The sequence below is a fragment of the Polyodon spathula genome, chromosome 6 (genome assembly GCF_017654505.1).
Source record: "Polyodon spathula isolate WHYD16114869_AA chromosome 6, ASM1765450v1, whole genome shotgun sequence".
Taxonomy (NCBI): Eukaryota; Metazoa; Chordata; class Actinopteri; order Acipenseriformes; family Polyodontidae; genus Polyodon; species Polyodon spathula.
The window spans coordinates 5,561,803-5,584,512 of NC_054539.1; the positions used below are offsets into that span (position 1 = coordinate 5,561,803).

At 40.2% G+C, this 22,710-nt stretch overlaps 1 protein-coding gene across 6 annotated transcripts in view; it reads left to right on the forward strand.

The window, feature by feature from the left end:
• LOC121316720 (protein quaking) overlaps positions 1–22,710 on the forward strand; it is a 149,995-nt gene that overhangs the window by 82,682 nt on the left and 44,603 nt on the right. For all 6 annotated transcript variants that reach the window (XM_041251829.1, XM_041251830.1, XM_041251827.1 and 3 more), the window contains exon 4: positions 21,413–21,556. In XM_041251829.1, the coding sequence (XP_041107763.1) occupies positions 21,413–21,556 (144 nt within the window). The remainder of the gene's footprint in view (positions 1–21,412; positions 21,557–22,710) is intronic.

Here is a 22,710-nt window from a genome sequence, read left to right on the forward strand (position 1 = left end):
TAGTAATATGCACATTCCTTGCTTTAAAACAGTATCTGTTAATGAAGAAACATAATAAAGAATAAAAAAAACACCTAAATAAATGTCAGAAACCATTGCAAAACATGGTTGTTAGGAATGTAGGCAAACTACAAAACATGTTTATTTAGAGTTAAAGTTTCAAATGTGTTTTTATTATTTTTTTCTTTTTTATGTAGTGGCTGTGGGATTCAGACATTAGCTTATTACTTTGCTTTTATTTTCAAGGACAGTTTCTATCACAGATTTTATGGCCATGTCTTAGATTGCACAGATTTATGGTAATTGAATATATTTTATACCACAGATACAGTGTAGCCATAAAATGGTAAAGTATAGGCTTTTGCTTAAGTGGTTTAGCAGGCAACAAAACCAGAGTTCTGTCTTTCAAAAGAACATTGCCTAGGCAACCAGCTTATCATTTCAAGTAACTGTAGGGTAATTGCATGGGGCTGCCATAAAATTATTTGACTGCTACCTGACCCTTGATGTAAGTGTAGCCTAAACTGTTGTCAAGGTGATTCTTCCTTGGAGCCACGTTATTTTCTGCAGGATTATTGATTGAGTGCCCTCTTGCTTCAGCCCTTGTACTTTTCATTGTCACTATCTTGTGGGACCCAACCTTTGTTGGGTTTTGCAGGGTGAAAAAAAGATGTTCATTGATCCAACATTTCCTAAAACCTCTCTTGTGAAAGCAATGGAAGGTAAATTACTCAAATTAGCTGTTCTAACTTATTATGATTTGAGAAAATAGCTTTTTCTTTATTAATTATTTTTCCTTAAATCATACCTCTATAAACATGTAACTTCCTGCTGATCTGGGTCATGTTTTCACCTTTCTTACCAGAAATCTAATATGGAACCTTAAAGAAGCAATTATGATTGAACATTCATTAGTAATATAATGCAAAAATCTAATCAATGGCAAACTTGGCATGGCAGTCAATGTTGTAAGAGGTTTTAAACACAGATATCCGTCTCCGTAGCTCAATTCTGTTTTAATTATAATGGCTTGATTAGCAGAGGTTAACAATGATAATCTTGCCATTTATATATAAAGAAATATATTGCACTCAATTTATTTCAGTTCATCCATTTCCAATCTCTTTACGCGGATAGAGCTGATAGAACTTTGTTTCACCATACCTTTGTGGGCTTTATGCTTTACCGTGCTTTCAATATGCTTTATTAGGCTTTTTATTTTGGCAAACGTTTATAAGGATATGCTCTGTTATTTCAGGTATTTTCTGAGAAAAAGATATTGGAAAAAGAAAAAAACATTTTAAATAAAATACACTGAAAAATCTCAATGGAAAAAAAAAGATTCCATGTGTGTACAGCATTGTGTTTTGATGGGACACGCAGTGGTACGATTGCAATAAGACAGATGGAATGGATTATAAAATATAGTCATGTATCACATCCAGTGCCCAACAGCAGATGGTTTGACAGTCTCTGAACAGGTGTGAAAACAGTGCAATTCGAAAAGTAGAGGGAACTATACACACTAATGATATTAACTCCTGCTGCACACAGCATGCCAAAGCCCATTCATACAGAGTGGGGATGAATTTAAGTGTCATTAGAAAGAAGTACACCTTTATTTAAGACAGGGCAACATGGGTCAAGGTTGGCATTAAGATTTAACTTGAGTTCATTAGCTATAGTTAAACTAACCTCTACCCACACTATGTATTTTGGATTTCAGCTGTTTCTTCAGCCAAGCAGAGATTCTCTGACTTTAGTGGTGACCATTACTCTAGGTTTCCAGATGCATGCTTTACACCTACAGCCAATCACAAGTGTGCCACAAGTTACAAAGTGTTCTGAATCTTGTCAGTTGCTGAACTATTCAACCACGGCATTTGCTTTGAAGGCAGTTGTACTCACAGCTCCACTGGACGGTGAAGCACTCTAGTACACGGAAGATGTGTGGTCAACAGTTTTTGGTATGTGAGTCACACACACAACGTGGGAATATAACACAATGCTGGCATGACCCGAGGACCACACAACAGTGAAGACCTCTGCTAGACACGATGCGATTCCTCATCAGGCGACAAGATCCTTTTGCAGCAGCATGACCATACACACCTGAAGCGACACAGACATGACGTGACAGACCTATAAAATTATTCAAAATTGCTATTAGCAAAACTGTGATCAAGACTAGTACATATTTGTCAACATGATGTGGAAATTATGAGGTGTTATGACGGTATTTTAACGTATATGGCAATAAATCACACAAACCACCAGGCTTATCTGGAGCCTTCGAAATGGACTCCCAAATATTATCTTTCATCTCTGTATCTTTGCGATGATCTTTGTCATAAAGCTCTGCCCTAAGTGAAGTCAGGCGACTGTATGTCTAAAGCCTCCTCAGTCTGGAAAAAAGAATTGTCTGCCAAAGAGTGGGATGCTTGTCACCTGAAGCATGAGATCAAACAACAGAAGACCACACTTACAGAAACAAGATCACCCAGGATTCGAAACAGCATACAGCAGCCACTACACTGTAGCATTTAAGCAGCATGATTGTATCGTTTTCATCTAATGTCGGTGTTAAATTCCATTTATTTTCATAGTGATTGGTACTGTGCAAAGCAGTTACAGTTTGGAAGCTTTCATCCAAAACTATAAAACACTCAAGATTGCTAAATTTAGAAATGTTAAAATAAACTTTGTAAATTCAATGACAAATGTTTCAACAAAGCATTAAAGGCATCGAAAATGTCTTTTATTCAAAGCATTTGTCATTGAATTGACAAATGTTTCTTTTAGTATATCTAAGGCTGGAAGCTTTGTACTGAGTTAGTTTTTCATTAAAAGCTTGAGCCCATGTTATCAAGCACAGACTTCGCTTTTTTAGTTTATGAAAAAAAGGCTTAAATGCAGCTTATGTGTTGTCTACTATTTTCCTTACAGTACATCACATTGTTTGTCCTCCGCTTATTAACGGTTATTCAGGGATTTGTAATATTTTTACAAATATACGGCATTATCTTTTTAAGTTAAGAACTTCATATTCTCCAACTAAAGCAGAGAAAAAAATTATTGCTGCTTGATTTTTCCATGTCATAAGCATTGTACTCTCACGCCAAATTTTTTTTTTTTTGATTTATGCATTCCTGTGTGAAAGCTCTAATACTGCAAACAATACCACAATGCACACATTATGCAGTCTGATGAGTTTCTTGCAAACACATTTATTATACCTGTAGGTTGGAATAATCAGGGAGGGGAGAGGGTCATGTTTAGACAATGGCTCTATAATTAGCTTGTGCCTGGACGGTGGAAGACAAATAGACAGATTGCTTGCAATTTACTGTTTCAATAGAATAAAAGGTTTTCAGTGCATCAGCATTTGCATATCTGTCTAATCAAAAAGAAGTGAACTGTGCTGTCTTGAAAAAAAACGTTGAATGAAAGGCAATCATCTTTTTTTTTTTAAAAAAGAAATCCTGAAGCATGTTGAAATATTAGCAATATATTGTTCTTCAGTTTAATTATAGGTTTCTCACTGAGCAGTAAATGGATGCCTGTGTGTTAATGGAATGAATGCGACCCTGAAACGTCAGTTCGGCTCAGCTGTAGCAGCGCTTCAGTACTGAGGGAACTTTACAGTGCTGTGTATAGCAGCGATAAGGGATTGTACCAGATAGGCTGTTAATTACCTGCTTTGTTTGATGTGCAAAATAACGGTAATGGCACTTTTCTTCTCACCAGTGGCAGTACTCAATTAAAAGTCTTATAAAAATAGCGATAATACACCCATTTATCATTTAGGCTGGGGAGAAGTGCAGTGAACAGGAACAGGGTTTTTGTTTTTCAGCGGCCGTGAGCCTATTCAAATGTTCCTTTTGACCCACAGGGGAACAGGAGGCTGCAAGTATCTAATTTGTTTATCACTCCCAGCTTCAATGAAAGGATTAACAGTCTCAGATGGGGCATGGAGTCACTGAATGTCAATTTCTGAAAGTCAATTGCTGATGTTCACTAGCTCTTAGCAAGCTAATTCTGTAAAAGGTAGTAAACATGTGAACATCTATTGTTGTAAACAGTGCATATAATCTAATCTTATCATGGAGTGTTTATATTAGGTATTTGAAACACATACACAATTGATTAAAAAAATTAATACATTTTGTAAATGGCATTAATTTAGAAATGATAACATGGATTGCTCCTAATAATCCACTATAAAAATCCAAGTATTAATAAACTGTGTTTTTCAGCTGGAGGACAGTACCTATTAAAATACTGTCTGAGTGCATTTCATGGAGTGTTAAAAGTACTGCACTTATTTATAAAAAGGGCAGAAAAGCCGTTTGTGATAGAAAGAGAAAATTGTGATTCCAGTGAATATGCTGGAATGATATACTCTCTCAGCTGTGGAGAAAGTGTATTGTGAGGGGAGTATTGGATTTCAACATTAAAGGAAAGTGTGTCCTTCATACTGTACAGTAGATTGCAGAGAAGCAATTTTACCACATCTAAATAGCAGAATCAGGCAATGTGAATACTGTTCTCTTGTGAATAAATACATTTGCATCTTGTATTTGTCTTTTAACAGTATTACATTTCAGTAATGTAAAATTAGAATTTAAAAAACGTTTAACAAACAATATTGATTACCGGTAACATTTTGGATTTTGCCTTCCTCGTTCATTAAGCGATGATACAGTAGTATAGTTTGCAAAAAAAAAAAAAAAAAAAAAAAACATGATTCATGTTATTTCATATTTAGTGATTGGTAGATAGAAAGAAATTTAGACAAGACAGATAAATAGAAAAGCAAACACAAGTCATGTTTCGTTACTTCATGGCTTGTTGGATAGTGATCGATTCTTTCCATAAGCTCTATCCCTTTACAGCGGGGGAACCTATTGTGCTGTCTGTCAGGCTAAATACAGCAGTTAGCAGCGTCATGAAGAGCAAAGGGAGAGAAGTAGCAGTTATTTGACAGTAGTTTATTTGTGGAAAAACCTAATGAGTTCTGTTCTGTATCTGAAGCCGTCTCACTTGACTTGCTAATGTAAAGTGATCTCCAGTTGGTTTGTTCAGTGGACCTTCCTAACTTCCTTATTGAGAAACATCATGCAAGAGTTGAAATCCTGCTGAATAAGAGGAGGCAAACCGGGTCTTTTTAATTACAGATGAACAGGTTCTGTTAAAAGCAGCTCCAGCATCCTGCTGTGGTTTTTCGTGGCTCCTCCTGGGGACAAAATGAAGTCTGTCCCTGTGGCTCGTACACAGAGCTACCACTATTAGTCGATCCTGATATTGTACATGCATTGTGGAGGCAAATACTAAAGGCCTATTCACACTGGACGAGACGCGACAAGCCATTTTGTTGCGTAACGTAACTCACGGCGACAAAAAAATAAATAAATAGAACACGTTGTTTAGCTAGGAACCATTCACACTGCTTGCGTCACAATGCGACACGACGGGGCGACACAGAAGCGACACTGATGCGACCAGATTAAAATAGAAAGGGTTTCTATTTTGTTGCATGTCAAATAGTGAACTGATCAATGAAATTACCAATTAATTAACCAATGAACAACCAGCTTACTGTTCATGCTTTTTTTAACAACAAGAAGGTAAATAAGAAAGGGGGAAAAATAATGGCTGAAGAAAAGATCATTATCGAGGTCTCGAAATACCAAGAGCTGTATAAAAAAGCTCACAAAAAATTATAAAGACATTGTAATGAGAGAGAGAATATCTGGCAGTCCATTTCCAGAGAACTGGGTATTACTGGTGGGTATGATTAATTTACCTTTTCTGAAGTACGTAAGTGTTTACATTACTCATGTACGACGCTGTCATATCAGGACAATCATGTGTACTTCTTTTTTCAGCTGATGATTTAAAGAGGTGGAAAATCTCTGTGATAGCACAGGAAAAAAAGGAAAGCACCACTGCGAGTGGTCAGGGCCAAAAACACGGAAAGACTGGAAATATGAGAAGTGTGTGGAATTTCTGTCTCCGTACACTGAAACCAGAAAGTAAAAAAGGCAATCCTCGAATGAAATTTGTTGGCTAATGTTGTTGTTTATTATGGTACTTGTTTATTGCAGTTTGTACCTATCTGTGTTCTTGCTGGTGTGTCCAGTCTGTCCACCCCGTGCATACCTATCTACACCTATGGCAACCCCTCTCTCATTCCCTTCGGTGTCTGCCAGGCAAGTGCTTGTTAGTGTACCCCCCTTTCACTTTACCTGCGTTTAGGCAAAACACAGCTCTGGGTTGTCTTGCTGCATTTTAACAATAGCACAGCTTCCATGTGCATAGCAGGTATACTAACAAAAAAATGACGAAAAGATGCACATTATTTATATCTGTCTAAAAGGGAACTTAACGCCAGTGATAATTACAAAAAAAACTAAATCTAATAATGTGGATTGTATAGTGGTAATTCATTGAATGTGTTGCTGTATTATTTGGCTTGTATACCCAGACCACTTTTTTCATACAGCCCAAGCACTCACATGCCAGTGTTACAAATACCTTTTTTTTCTTAATTTTCCTGCAATACACAATTGTAAGTCCATTATTCCTGGAGTCCTGGGTCCAAAAGCAAGGGGCTTTTCATGCACTTTATATTTACATGTTTATCCCTCAGAGGTCCCCTGTCACGGTGTTCGCCAGGCATGTAACCAGAGAGAGAGAGAGAGAGAGAGAGAGAAATTAAAAAAAAAATTAAAACAAAATACTATTTAAGATATCTTCAGTACCTCTAGCAACATTATTGACCCTGTGGATGAAGAATATGGGGAGGGGGGATGCAGAAGTGGTGCAAAAGTTTCCATCACGGCTACTACAGCGTGCATTTGTCATTACCGGTGTGAAAACCATTGTCGCGGAAAAAAAAAAAGTTCTTAGTCTCACGACAAATTGCATAGTGTCCAGTGTGAATAGACCTTAATAGACATAAGGAACTACAACCGAAGAAGTTTAATTACCTTTTCATGAAACCTACCGTGATAGGAGAGCAAAAATAACCGTTTTGTATCAGATGTAAATGCTCTGCTAATGTATATGCTTCTGGAGACATTTTTAGTTATCTCTTCAGATGGAGGTTTGGTTATTATAAGCTAGGCAGGATCGCTGTTTTCCGCAGCGCTGGAGACCAATGTGCTCAAAGACTTCGCATATAAAATGTGCAAGATGATGCTGTGCGAATGCTGAATAATGATATCATATTGTGATTTGCCACTTGCTGTGGTACTGCTGAAACTACAACAGCAGTGTGTAGAGCTTGAAGGTTCGGATACACTTTGGAGAGAGGTCCTAATATAATTTTTACTAAATATTCAATTATATATAATAAAACCAACACAATAGGCAAACAATTTTAAATTTAGAGGTCATTTAACTCTACATGACTAGAAGCTGTAATAGCATTAATACACCTGGGCATGGATTATAAATGTTAGCAGAACAAGCGCCGAGTGGGATAAAGAATGTTTTAAATGACACAGTCTCCCTTGAGCAAACAGTTTAATCCAAAATAACTCAGTACAAATAGGGCTGTGCAATTTAAAACGAACAAAATGCTAGAAAAATCTACTTGTCCTTCTTAAAAATCTACTTGTCCTTCCCTGTCGCACAAAACACACACAAACAAATAGAACATAACTTGTAGGATTTGGGTTTTATTTAACATTGAACACAATCAATTAATTAGTGATTAACAGGGACGGATCTAGCTTTGTAGTTTGATGGGTTCACAACATTCTTACGATACACAAGAGACTCCCTATGACCGTACCTCAACACATGTATAGCATACTTTAAGGTAATGTTCCTTTCAGTGAAGTTTGGAACACATTTGCTAGTAAATGTAAGTAACATACTAAGAGTACAGTTATAATAAGCAATACTTATTTTGGTTATTCAAATATAAAAACAGCTTCTGCATGTTTTTTTTTTTGTTTTTTTTTCCCCACTTTTTCTCTAATCCAGCTCCTGATGTACAGGTGTTTTAGTTTGTTGCATCACAGATATGAAATCATTGCCAACTATTACTGCTGCTTTGTGGAATTCAGATATTTCTTGCTGTTCTTTCAGTTTTGTAACTCTAAACCCCAGGTTTTTAAAGGACATGTGTGGCAGAGCAAAGCTCTGCCCTTTTAAATTGGCAGGGATGGGGTTAACTTCCCCTGCCTGCCTGGGTTTATTATGTTCAGGTGGCTGGGGTTGATTAGTTGATTAGGTTGATTAACGATCAATCAGCGCCCAGCCACCTGATATAAAAGGAGGCCTCAGCTTCTCATTTGGGAGAAGGGAGCTGAGGAAGCAGGTTGGTGTTTGTTTTGTGGTTTTTTTAATTTTCTAAATCCAGTGAAGGCATTGCCCAGCCTGGAAACTTTATTTTTGTGAGTTTTATTTTTGCTTTATTTGTGTTTGAGTATCTGTTATTTTGCCCTTGTGCACTTTATTTTTGTTTATTTATAATAAAACAGTTATTTTTTTGAACTGCAGTCTGTCTCTGGGCCTCTATCCACTCGCCAGCCTGCCACATTTGGTGTCAGAAGTGGGATAGCGCCACCTAGAGGCTCAGAGCAGTATTTTTGTTTTGTTTGGTGGAATTTTTGGGATAATTATTTTTTTTTTTTTTTTTTGAAAAAAAAAAAAAAAAAAAAAAAAATGGGAAAGAAGAGCAGACAGCGGCAAAGGCAGGAAAAGCAGCAGCTGAAGAAATGTAAGCTGCTGCAGCCACCGCTGGAGGACCCGGCCAGCCTCTTCCCCTGGTGTTCCTGGTGCGGGAAGGAGGACCATCGTTGGCGGTCCTGCCCAGACGTGCCACCGGCAAACTGGTGTGGCCGGTGTGAGGAGGACGGCCACAACTGGGCAGGATGCCCCTACAACCAGGCCCAGGAAGAGGTGCCTTGTTCACCCCGGGCATCAGGGGCCACCCCACTACCTCCAGCACCACCACCTTCACCACCGTCCCAGGAGATCTGGGACTGGTTGATGCACCCTGAGGCAGACCTCGTCCACGATCTCCCCATAGTTATCAACACGCTGTGGCGTCGAGATGGGGAGAGGTGGGAACAGTGGGAGGAACAACACCACCCAATATCCTTCCCAGAGGTTGCTCTCATGGTGGTTAATTACCTGGCGGTAGACATGGGAGATCCACCGGTCACTCCAATAAAGAGAGGTGAGCCGCCTTCCCGAGAGCCAGAGAGGGGTGAGCCGCCTTCCCGGGAGCCAGAGAGGGGCGAGGAGCTGCCGTCGCTCCCAGAGCCAGAGAGGGGTGAGGAGCCTCCGTCGTCTCCCAGAGCCAGAGAGGGGTGAGGAGCTGCCGTCGTCCCCAGAGCCAGAGAGGGGTGAGGAGCTGCCGTCGCTCCCAGAGCCAGAGAGGGGTGAGGAGCTGCCGTCGCTCCCAGAGCCAGAGAGGGGTGAGGAGCTGCCGTCGCTCCCAGAGCCAGAGAGGGGTGAGGAGCTGCCGTCGCTCCCAGAGCCAGAGAGGGGTGAGGAGCTGCCGTCGCTCCCAGAGCCAGAGAGGGGTGAGGAGCTGCCGTCGCTCCCAGAGCCAGAGAGGGGTGAGGAGCTGCCGTCGCTCCCAGAGCCAGAGAGGGGTGAGGAGCTGCCGTCGCTCCCAGAGCCAGAGAGGGAGGAGGAGCTGCCGTCGCTCCCAGAGCCAGAGAGGGAGGAGGATCTGCTGTCGCTCCCAGAGCCAGAGAGGGAGGAGGATCTGCTGTCGCTCCCAGAGCCAGAGAGGGAGGAGGATCTGCTGTCGCTCCCAGAGCCAGAGAGGGAGGAGGATCTGCTGTCGCTCCCAGAGCCAGAGAGGGAGGAGGATCTGCTGTCGCTCCCAGAGCCAGAGAGGGAGGAGGATCTGCTGTCGCTCCCAGAGCCAGAGAGGGAGGAGGATCTGCTGTCGCTCCCAGAGCCAGAGAGGGAGGAGGATCTGCTGTCGCTCCCAGAGCCAGAGAGGGAGGAGGATCTGCTGTCGCTCCCAGAGCCAGAGAGGGAGGAGGATCTGCTGTCGCTCCCAGAGCCAGAGAGGGAGGAGGATCTGCTGTCGCTCCCAGAGCCAGAGAGGGAGGAGGATCTGCTGTCGCTCCCAGAGCCAGAGAGGGAGGAGGATCTGCCGTCGCTCCCAGAGCCAGAGAGGGAGGAGGATCTGCCGTCGCTCCCAGAGCCAGAGAGGGAGGAGGATCTGCCGTCGCTCCCAGAGCCAGAGAGGGAGGAGGAGCCTCCGTCGCTCCCAGAGCCAGAGAGGGAGGAGGAGCCGCCGTCGCTCCCAGAGCCAGAGAGGGGTGAGGAGCCGCCGTCGCTCCCAGAGCCAGAGAGGGAGGAGGATCTGCCGTCGTCCTCAGAGCCCGAGAGGGAGGAGCCGCCGCCGCTCTCAGAGCCAGAGAGGAGCCGGGCCGCCGCCGCCGCCTCCGCCACCAGAGGGAGCCGGGCCGCCGCCGCCGCCTCCGCCACCAGAGGGAGCCGGGCCGCCGCCGCCGCCTCCGCCACCAGAGGGAGCCGGGCCGCCGCCGCCGCCTCCGCCACCTCCGCCACCAGAGGGAGCCGGGCCGCCTCCGCCACCAGAGGGAGCCGGGCCGCCGTCGCCGCCTCCGCCACCAGAGGGAGCCGGGCCGCCGTCGCCGCCTCCGCCACCAGAGGGAGCCGGGCCGCCGTCGCCGCCTCCGCCACCAGAGGGAGCCGGGCCGCCGTCGCCGCCTCCGCCACCAGAGGGAGCCGGGCCGCCGTCGCCATGCTACCTTGGACATTCGGGGCCCCCTCAACCAAAGAAGGCTTGGGGGCTCCGACATCAACCCCGCCCACCACCACCCACCATAACAGCCCACCCAAGGGACATAATTGGACTCTTGGGGGGGGGGGGGGGGGGGGGGGGGGGGGGGGGGGGGGGGGGAGGGGAGTTGGCCGATTGCGGCCGGTGTACGTTGTACATGGGGGGAGGTGTGTGGCAGAGCAAAGCTCTGCCCTTTTAAATTGGCAGGGATGGGGTTAACTTCCCCTGCCTGCCTGGGTTTATTATGTTCAGGTGGCTGGGGTTGATTAGTTGATTAGGTTGATTAACGATCAATCAGCGCCCAGCCACCTGATATAAAAGGAGGCCTCAGCTTCTCATTTGGGAGAAGGGAGCTGAGGAAGCAGGTTGGTGTTTGTTTTGTGGTTTTTTGAATTTTCTAAATCCAGTGAAGGCATTGCCCAGCCTGGAAACTTTATTTTTGTGAGTTTTATTTTTGCTTTATTTGTGTTTGAGTATCTGTTATTTTGCCCTTGTGCACTTTATTTTTGTTTATTTATAATAAAACAGTTATTTTTTTGGAACTGCAGTCTGTCTCTGGGCCTCTATCCACTCGCCAGCCTGCCACATTATGTATAACCAGTCAGGTTCCACAATATTTACAGTAGGCTCCATCGAATTCTGCACACATAATGCCTTTTCTTTTGTTTGTTTCTATTTTTTCTAAACAGTGTGCCACATTTTACAGCTATTTTTCCTCATCTAACATCTTGTCCCATGATGGCTAACTGGGACACTGCTGCAGCAGGGTGATCCTGATTTCATACCCTGATGGTTTAATTTTTTTTTTTTTGGGGGGGGGGGGGGGGGCAACATTCTTTCTCTGCACTACTCTCACTGAAAACTAAATACATAAATTAATTAATAGATAAACACATTGCCATGAGATTTACAGTCTATTTTATTTTAAAATAATACAGTATTGAACAGATAATCTCATATACGTTAGACCCCTGCTAAACTGTGCGGATTAGAACAGATTTGATCCCGAACAAGTGGAAAACGCGGATTAGCCAAAATTGAATTTACTGTTTGCGAAGTCCCAGCGCTATTAATTGAAACTCACAAAGTTCAATAATACAAATAAAATATAAATGCCCCAACAATGGTCAAAATATATCCTGTACATAATCAGTGTTGTTCAAGGCAGAGAGAGCTGGTTTAAATGTCATTGATCTTGCTCTGAGTCTTAATTGTCATAACTGCTCTGCATATTCAGACTGCCAGGCTAGAGAGTCTTAAATCTGCTTTCTGCTCTCTCATCACTGATTTCAGTAACTACAGTACAGTACTGCCCGTTGGATTGCACTGTACTGTACTCGGTTTAATTGAATTACATTTAATGATGACCATCCGCTTCCGCATAGACTAGATGATTTCTGCACCAATACATTTTGATAATGTACTGTATTAAACCGCGCAGATTAGTGAAACATGAATTATTGAAAGACGGATTAACAGGAGTCTACTGTATAAGCATTTAATTTCTATAATTCTAAACATATTTGACAAGCTTCATGTTTTAATAGTTTCACAAATCGAGTGTGCATGTCCAATAAATAACTAATGTTGAAATCTGTTCAAATCTAGTAAAAAAAAAAAAAAAGTTAATGTAGTTTTAATATAGCGTTTAAATCAAAAAAAAAAAAAAAAAAAAAAATATGTAAATTTGGTAAATAGCAAACTAGGTTGGCAATACTAAAATCGAAGGAAAATAAATCATTCAATTTGCCAGGGAAAGTTTGTCTGAAATGTTTCTAAACTGTAAACTTTACATTTTTATATTTAAACATCCCAACAAGTACTGTACATCCTTGACCTCAAAGTTGACTTAAAATAATTTTATAAATTACACAACATTTTTTTCTAATCTGCTAATACCTTAGCGACTATGGTGTTTTGTTTTTTTACTGTTGTAACTTTACTAACCTGGTTCACTGCTGCAACCCTAGGGTGACTTGGGGAATGGAGGCTGAAACGTGTTCCTGCTAATCCATTTTCCACACTGCTGATCCACTGTGAGGCCACCAGACCTATAGTGCTGGAGGACAACACAGATCTGAATGGCTCCACTGCAGACCTGCAGACACCCTATCAGCCACAGGGGGTGCTGGTGCACAATGAGCTGTGGATTGCCATGCTGACCTAAGCTGTCCCTACCTGGGCAGCACTTGACCAATTGTGCACTGCCCCCAAGGAACCCCTGATCATGGTTGGCAGTGACACAGCCTGGATTTGAACCTGCGATCTCCAGGCTAAAGGGCACATCCTGCACTCCTCGCGGAGCACCTTTACTGGATGTGCCACTTGGAAGCCCAATAGCTTCCTTTTTAAACTTCCAAAAATTTAGCCCGTCACAGAAACACTGAAAGTGTGTCCTGGACTTATCACTGCTGCAGATACTGTACATTTTGACAGATGCTGTTGAATTCTCAGGTCACAGCCCTACATTATAAAAATGTGAAATGCAATTGATAACATACAAAGCAAACATCAATCTAAGTCTGTGCAGCATATGGGAATGCTAATGAAGAGTGACACAGAAATATTTATCCACACAGGCTATATATTTTAAATGCCTTTTTTCTTTGCAAAAAATATAGCAAATAACCAAAGCTGTAAACATAATGAAAAAAGTGAAAAAAAAACAATGAAATGCTGCATATTAATCATCGTCATCTTATGTGGCCTCTAAAGCCCCTTTCACACTGGCATGATCTACCCTGGTCAGAACCTGCCCGAGCAAGACCTCGTATCATGAGGGTCGGGTATGCAATTTCACATTGCTTTTGATAAAGCAGAGTTGACCTGTGTGACATCTGCAAGTACAGTGCCCCGAAGCAGCTTGTTACTGACGTTTCCATCCAAACTTCTCTGGAGTGAACCGTCGGCCACATTTTTAATTATAGCAAATGTTTCTACATCCCTGCTGAAATCTGACTCATGCTGTGTCTCAATCAACAAAACATGGCTAAGCAGAAACGTTCCTTGGGGAAGTGAAACCTTCACACAGGCGCGGCTGTCTGTTATTGCGTCGGCTCACGAACGGCAGTCAATCATTCTGTCTCGCTCAACCCGGGTCAAAGCGTGTCAACCCACATCCTGAGGTTAACCCAATCCAACCTGTCTTACTACTTTATTAGTAACTGATAAAATAGGCCTGAAGCATTGCAGATATTTTATGCATAATATTCTTCTTTGAAACAAGTTTTTTCCATGAACACTTCACAGCGGTTTTGTAGAAGGCCTAGAATGACACAGATAGTTCAATATTTTCAAATAAAATAAAACTAACGTTTATTTGTACTAAAGAACAACAAAACTGTTCCCAAAATAAAGGGTTACTGCTTTTTTAAATAGATGACTATTTAGAATTATTTACACTGCGTATAATTAAACAGTATTGCTGTCTGTTTGCAGGACAAAGTATCGCCCCTGTACCATAGGTACTGACTGCTCTTGGTGTTTTGAAGCATTCATTACCTTGTTGTTCTGCAGGAGATAAAACAGGAGAGTTTATTGCAGCACAGAACACATGTTGCTTTCTCTTCCCCAGTCCCAGGTCCCAACTGGTGGAGAGGCTGCTCCTTTTGTATACCTTGGCTCCGCTTTTCCCTGATTACCTGGACTTGGAACCAGGTTTACCTCGTTCCCCTCCACTAGCCTCCAAGCAGGCAGACGGATTATTAACACCGTAGTTACTAGAGCCTGCTAGATTGACAGGTTCCTCCTGTTTCCCCTGCTGCTGGGAGATGAACCTTTCAGTCTAGGGATTTCATCTACCCTGTCACAGTTTTAATGAAGCTTTTAAGTCACTGGGCTATGATTTCATTCACTGTAATTTTCAGAGCAGCATCAGTTTCCTCTTTAGTAATTAAATTCCATTGAAGTATCTTTAATAAATATACTTGTTCAAGGCTTTGCTGTGTTGAAAACATATAGAATAACAGAAGCAAGATTGTAGAAGGTGAAATGAGGTGAAACACAGACTGGCATCCAAAGTGTTTATTTGTGCAGCACTGAAACTTCACCACCAGCTTATTGTTTCTTTTGAAGTCAGGCATTTATGAATACTGAATGGACTTGTAAGGCACATTGAGTATTATGCTGTGTGTACCAATTTACTGTACTGTTGCTGTTATAATGAATAATATGTATTTTTTATAGGAAAACACAATTCTGAAATTAGTATGGCATTTTCATAAGCACACAGTTACAGGAATTTTTAAAAAAGTGTTCAGAAGGCCATCTCTGTAACATCCTTACGCTGCCTGTACCCTGCGCTGTAGTAATTTGGTATGACGGGACCAGGAAAGAAACACAAACCAATTCTAACCTTAATATGCAATGACTGGAAAATAAGCAGAAAGATCTGATGGGATTTCTACTGCTTATTTTTATTAACCAGTGAGTGTACCAACTGGTCTTTAGGCACAGACGCACCTCACTCACACAGCACTCCAAAATATATGCTTTAATTTTGTTTATATTGCTAATGTAACATTTTGAGTCTGGGTGTGATCCAGCAGCCTTGCAGCTTCTAAGCAAGCATCTTAAACTCTGTTAAAAGTAGTTTTCACACTAGATGTCTCTCACAGGTATCAATAGTATCCATAACAGCAGGCCATGATGCAGTACTGCCCAATACACTCTTTCCCCTGTGAGACCTCAGCGAGAATCTCTGAGAATCTGAGTCACAGCACCAATGCACCTGGCAGAGACAGGCCATTTCCCCCAGAAAAAGTGTAGCCCATTACCTCGTCTCACCAGTAGGGGTCACAGTATTTTTAACATCAGTGACCATACAACCCTGCCAGTTACATAGATGAAGTGCATGCATATGGTAAGCTTGCCGTTCGTTTTATATTAGCACTGTCCTGGCATTTATACTCAGTTGTTTAACTATATTCTAAGTTGTCCACAGTCTGCAAGTTGGAAATAAATCATTTATTTTAATGTAATTTATTGTAAATATCTTAGCTCTGTGCAGTGAAGCCCATTGATGATCTACTGAAGCCTGTGCAGCAACGATGTGCTTCCCCACAATCAGCATTGAGGAGTCTTTTGAAAAGCATTTTTGAATAGTTAGTTAGCATGGTAAATAATGTTCTAAGCAGAAGCAACAACATATACTGTATTTATATACTGTATACTGTAAATCAACCACTTAAAAATAGTTTGATTATAAGGTCATAGTACAACTATAAGATGGAAGTGATCACTACCAGCTGCAAAAAAATATTTTACTCTGCTAGCCAAGCCCTTCTTTATCATTTGCTTGGCACCATTTAGAATACTGTAGTGAAAGCTGCCCTTGACCTGCAGTACTGAAGGGAAGTTTCGTCTTAGTTAACGAGTGTGATTGAAATTAAAGATACTCTAAATTGATTTATTTTGAGTAGTTTATTGATGTTGCAGCTGATGTCATTTAAAAGTATGTCTTGTGTGCAGTGTTATTTATTTATAACTACTCCAAAATAGCATTTTGTATTGCAGCTGTTCAGAATGAAATTGGCTAAAGGCATGCATTTTAGTCAATTTTCCTAATGGTGTTGATTGATTCTAATAATGTTGGAAAATATCCTTAGTATTGATCAACACAATGCATTATTATCTTTTTGTTTAGGTAAAGGGACTGCATAAGAAAATATGCATACTGTACAATATTAATATAATAATAATAATACTCTTTGTTATATAGCACCTTTCATGTGCACATCTCAAGGCGCTTCACATGAATAAAAAAGCAATTTAAACAATTTACATAATGTCCAATAAAACAAGAAAAACAATAAATACGTACAACAACACGCAACAGGTCAGACAATAAAAGCCAAAGTATAAAAGTGGGTTTTCAGTTAAGATACTAACAGTATCACTGTCCCTTATGACCTTCGGAAGGTTGTTCCACAGCCTAGGTGCTGTACAGGAAAACGCTTGGTCACTAAAAGAACTCTGCTTAGTTCTAGGTACTGATAGCAGGCCAGAGTCAAAAGATCGAAGGCTACGCATAGGAGTACATGGCAAAAGAAGATCACAGGTGTAGTTTGGTGCTAACCCATGCAGAGCCTTAAAAGTTACAAGTAGCATGTTAAATTCCACTCTGAACTCCACTGGAAGCCAATGCAGGGAAGCTAAAATTGGTGTGATGTGATGGTAAGATTTTGTTTTAGTTAGAATGCGGGCCTGAGTTCTGGACATATTGCAACTTGTTAAGAACGTTTTTTGAAACACCAGCGAGCAAAGCATTGCAAAGAAAAATAAAAGCATGTATAATCTTCTTTGCATTCGGGTCAGTAAGACAAGGGCACATATGAGTAATAGTCCGCAGATAGACAAAAAACACCTTAGTAACACTGTGAATATGCTCTTCAAAAAACACCTTAGTAACACTGTGAATATGCTCTTCAAAAAACACCTTAGTAACACTGTGAATATGCTCTTCAAAAAACACCTTAGTAACACTGTGAATATGCTCTTCAAAAAACACCTTAGTAACACTGTGACTATGCTCTTCAAAAAACACCTTAGTAACACTGCGAATATGCTCTTCAAAGACACATTTGGATCATGTGCTAGGCTGGGTCTCAAAAGACGATATTAGCATTTTTAAAATGTAATGTTTCATAGTTTATTCTCTTAGTGGAATCCTTGGTTCATTATTCACAGCAGCATTGTTTTCTGCATGACCAAACAGACGTGCAAACAACTTGTACACAGACATCTCCAGAAACTGGACACACAAGCAACTACTACACCAGGCAACTACTACTGCAGGCTAACAAACATGTTACGTGTTTTTCTTTAGTTGTTGCAGATGAAAACAAAGAAAGATTGCTATAAATATGAGCTTTGTGTGTCTGGTTTATTTAATGATGTCAGCTAAGGTATTTGTTTAGTATTTAGCTTGTACTGTATTTACCCTACATCTTGGTGCTAAGCCTTTAGATGCATCTTGAAATAATTCTCTCTATATATTGTTAAAAGAGCAAAAGTTTAGAGATAATTATAAGAAATGTCTAAAATGTGATTAACATATCGTGTTTGTGTGGTTTGTTAGTAAGACTAGAAAAGGACATCCAATATCTAAGAATGGTCTTATATTTTAGCCCAGTATTTGGCATTAGATAAAATGCGTCTGTACCTTTCAAGGGACTGATGTTTATTTAGTAAAAGCCAGAATTGCATGGTGCCGTTTTAACTAGAAATCTGAAAGACTTCAGCAACAACCTTGATTAAAGATTACATATAATGAGGGTGCATTATGGTACTGTCAGTAAGAGTTATATTATTCCAGTGAAAAAGGCAAATGCTGTTAATCATTCGTTAAAAGCATCTATAATTACAAAAAAAGGAAAACCGTGTAAATTTGGTACAGCAAGATTCTGATCTCTGGCAGGAGGATCATTTAAGTGCTGGCTTTCAGAAAAGGTATCTCAACCATTGTCTTTATTAATTGTTTTTCCATTTGTTCTGCACCCAAACAATTCTCACAATCAGGTACACAGTAGGAAGAAAAGCTGCAGCTAATTTGCTCAACGTACAATGTACAATTAAAACAGTTTATCAGCAGGGGTTTAGATAATCAATGTGTCTTGATGCTTCATGTTACAGAATTGCTTATGTTGTTAAAACAGATAATTAGTTCATTAGTGCAAAATTGCTTACTTAACAGGGAAGTGACTCGTTATTTTAGTTATTAATTGCTCTTAGAAAACAAGTGCCATTATAAAACCTACCGTTGTTTCAATAGTACAACTTCTAGTCTCTGTTATCTGATCATGCTTGAATCATAACTTGTGAGTTTCTATTAGAAACTGCTCCACAGCTAAACTCTCTGGTACAGCACGTCAGCCAATGTGAAACATTTTTTCATACAGTTGAGCCAATCAGCACGTTACTGAAGACGTCTTTTAACAACTTCACGAGAGCCGCTGTCATGGGAAAGAGTTCCAATAAAATGAAAGCAATTTCAGAAAGACTCTTGTCTAAAACAAGCACTCCAAGGACTGGACTGGGGGCTGACGGAGTAACTTCTCAGTCATTGACTTATCGCTGGAGCAGGGCCTTCAAGAATACAGCATTCAAAAAAACAAAAAAAACCCAGCAAGACAAGACCGATGGCCCGTAGAAAAGACCTTGTAAGCATTATCAAGAACATTCAATTGAATTCTCAGATCTCGTAAAACATAGTGCAACACACCATTGGCTTTGCATGCACAGTTCTCAGTGGGACAGTAATTAGTTGAGATGGCTCCCTGTGGTTAGTTTTTCTTATGTCAGTGATCTTCTTGGAAAACTTCAACAATTAGTGACTGATGAATGTAATATATAACAATATTAGAAGAAAGACGCACGTTCAAACCGGAGCTACTAAACTGTACACGTGTAAATCTTAACAATTTACAGTTAACACAGTGATATTAATAGGGTTACAATAGTAAGGTTATCAGTCATTGATATTGATTTACAAATACCAATTTCTTATTGTTTTGAAATACAGTATATTTAATGTTATCTAACCTTCATGCTCTGCATCTCTCAAAGTAAGTTATTCATTGTCATGCTGGTAAAGGGACATACATTTGTTTTGGAACAGGTCAAAGTCATGGAATACTAGCTAGGCCAATACTACTGGCTTTTTAGTAGATGGATGTAGACCAACAATCCGATCTACAATACACCCATACATTCACCTTTCTCAAAGTAAGAGGACCAAATATCTTTTTGAGATAACATTGTGCTCAAATAACAGTACATAGATGCATATGTACTGTCAAACTGTGTGCTTTACAGGCTTGCTGATAGTTATAAATATGGCGACTGTTGACAGGCAGTAATGACACAGGTAGGAGTCTGATAAAAACAATATTAACCATACCAGGATTTATTTTTTCCAGTTTAGGGGTCTGTTGCCATGGTAACATGGTAACACACTTTCTTTTGTAGTAGGTTTTGTAATTCATTTTATTTAGGTCACAGAATCACTGTTCAGCAGTTTTTTCATTCAGCCATTTTTATCTTGTTATTTAGGCATGCAGATGGAAGGCGTTCCTTTAAAAATGGGCGGGACTGACATTGATGTGAACCAATCACATGACAGACTGAGACTATTGTCTGGTGGCGTAAGGATGTGAGGGCAATAGTTAAATCTATTTTTGCTCCTATGATGAGGTTTTAACCAATCTGAGGCCACAATTTCCAAGCACTATATATATATATATGTATATATATATATATATATATATATATATATATATAGAGGTAAAGTAATAGACCACAGTGGTAAAAACTGAAATTTGATTCTTTAAGAGTTACCGTAGATATCGTTACAGGATTGTTGTTGCTTACCACTAAGGTGCAACCGAGACCATTACTTGTACTGTTATAGCTGTCTTGGTCATGTCTGTCTTTAACTTATTGTTTCAGTTTATCTCTACTACCAAAGGTGTGGGCTAGAGTTGTGTTTTCCATAAAGCCTACCAAAGCTAGAAACTCTTTGCCAAAACACAGTAATGTTCTTCTTACACTGTGCACTGTGGAACTTTTTTTCAAACAGCACGGTGCACCACACACCACACATAAACTCTAAATAACATGTACAAATTTACTGCTGCAGTATTATAGAAATTAAATTGATGAAGTAGGAATTCAAAAGCTATAACAATGTTATTGATTAATTGTGAATATAAATACACTGTGGCTAGTGTTACTCTTAAAACATTATATTGATTGGTTTACTGTAAATTATACATATATACATACAAACATACATGCATGCAATCATGCATGCATACATACATACATACATACATACATGCATTTGTTTAATGTTTTGAAATCAGCATTAACAGTTTAGTGTGAAAGGTAAGTCGGAAATAATAAGCCTCTTTATCAGTAAGCACACTGTTGCAGGCGGTGCATGGGACTGAAAACCCAACAGTAGACAGACTTGTACAATCCAACAATACAACTTATTCCCGTTTCAGCGAAGGTGATGGGTTTGAATTGTGCAGAAATGATAATTACTGTGGGGGTGTGTTGGCGCCACAAACAAAGCAGTTTCCACTCTGACAAGCTGAGTGAACCAAATACCAGAGTAAATGTCTTTTGGCAGATACTTTTGTACTAGATTACATGGTGGCAAAGCGCACACCGTAATTTCTTTCAGCTTGAGCAGAAAGAGAAAATAAAACTGTAATTTATTTAAAAAAAAAAAAAAATAATAATAATAATAAAACCACTTAACTTAAAATACAGTGACTTTTCACAGTGGAAGAAATGTGTGTGAGGTTTAGAGGCCCCTGATTTGTTCATAGGGGGAAAATGCTTAAATAATGTGCGCTATAAAGCAAATGCTGTGCATTCTTAGGACTTTTTTGTGACGTGTTTAAACCTACTTAGTTTCCTGCTTGGTGTATGGGTTTAGCATCATTTAGTTCTGAATACTTCCCTATTTAATACCCTTGGGCATTTATCAAGTGTGTTTGCTTGAATAAAATCAATAGTATACAGTAGCTGTATGGTGATATGTTAACCTGAGGAGTTTATTTATTGGCAGTGGTTAATGCCTACAGTATTTATATCTCTTTTTTTTTATTCCTTAAGGAAGAACAAAACAGAGGCAAGCCCAACTGGGAGCATCTGAACGAAGACCTGCATGTATTAATCACCGTGGAAGATGCTCAGAACAGAGCGGAAATCAAACTGAAAAGAGCCGTAGAGGAAGTCAAAAAGTTATTGGTACCAGCAGTAAGTATTTGCTTTGTTATTTCTCCTATGCTATATACAATATTCTCCTACTGATATCTTTCTTTGGGGTTTGAATGTGCATATACTGTTATACCAGGTGCACAAATCAATTTTAGCTCCTGTGTGTTTGCTGCTGTATTAGAGCTGTCATGAAAAGTGATGATCCGTTTTACGGCTACATTTTTTTTAAATTTAAATAGGGGATTGCAGTTGATTGTACAGGATATAGTTTGGTTTTAAATACACTGTATAGACTGTAACACTTAATTTAACCCTTATTGGAGACTGTATTAGAGCTGCCATGATATCCCTCCTATTGCTGCTTGCCATACTTACAGCACAGCTTGTGAGTGATGTGATTAACTAAAGTTCTGTTTCGTTTAATGTTAGATTATGGCGATTTAATAAAATAAACCCTAAAGAGCACTTACTGTAGCTACACTTATAATGAATCATAGAAGGAATGGCAGAATAACTGCAGGGTACAGAGTACAGAAATGCAGGGTGGGTTGGAATTCATGTGCAGTCAATCCCACTGTCCAGTGACCACATGTATTGAGACCCCTCTTTCTCACAGGGTGAGCTTTTGAATTTACAGATTACAAAACAGTTGCATGACTTTGCTCTGACCCCTTTTACATGGGCCGTTGTAGCGTGTAATGAGTCTATTAAAGCATGTTTCCTGTTTAAAAGAAGAAAAGTTGATGTTCTTGCCTTGAAGGGGGGGGGGGATTTCATTGTGAGTGCCTAAAGAACTTGCCAGCCCCCTACAGAAGAACCTTCAGTGAAAGCGACAAAAGAACAATCATGTGCATTTACTTCTAGTAGATGTGTTATTCATCAAAAGGGACTGCTTAGAGGAGAGAAAATGGGCATCCTTGGAGAATACTGATGTTTTGTCTTCTTTGCTGAGGGGTTGGAAAGGAGGCAGCTCAGCTCTTCTAGACGGTTCCAACCGTTGTCCCTCGAAAAGGGTCCAGATTTGTTAGAAACCTCACTGCAACAATGTATTTGAAATTTATTTTGGGTTCATTTCGTTTTTTTTTTAACTCGAGACATTTACACAAGAAAAATGTCTCGTGTGAAATTCTTTTTTGGGTTTCCATTCGCTCAGTTTATTTTACTCGAGTAAACCAGGCTTTTCACCCGACGTC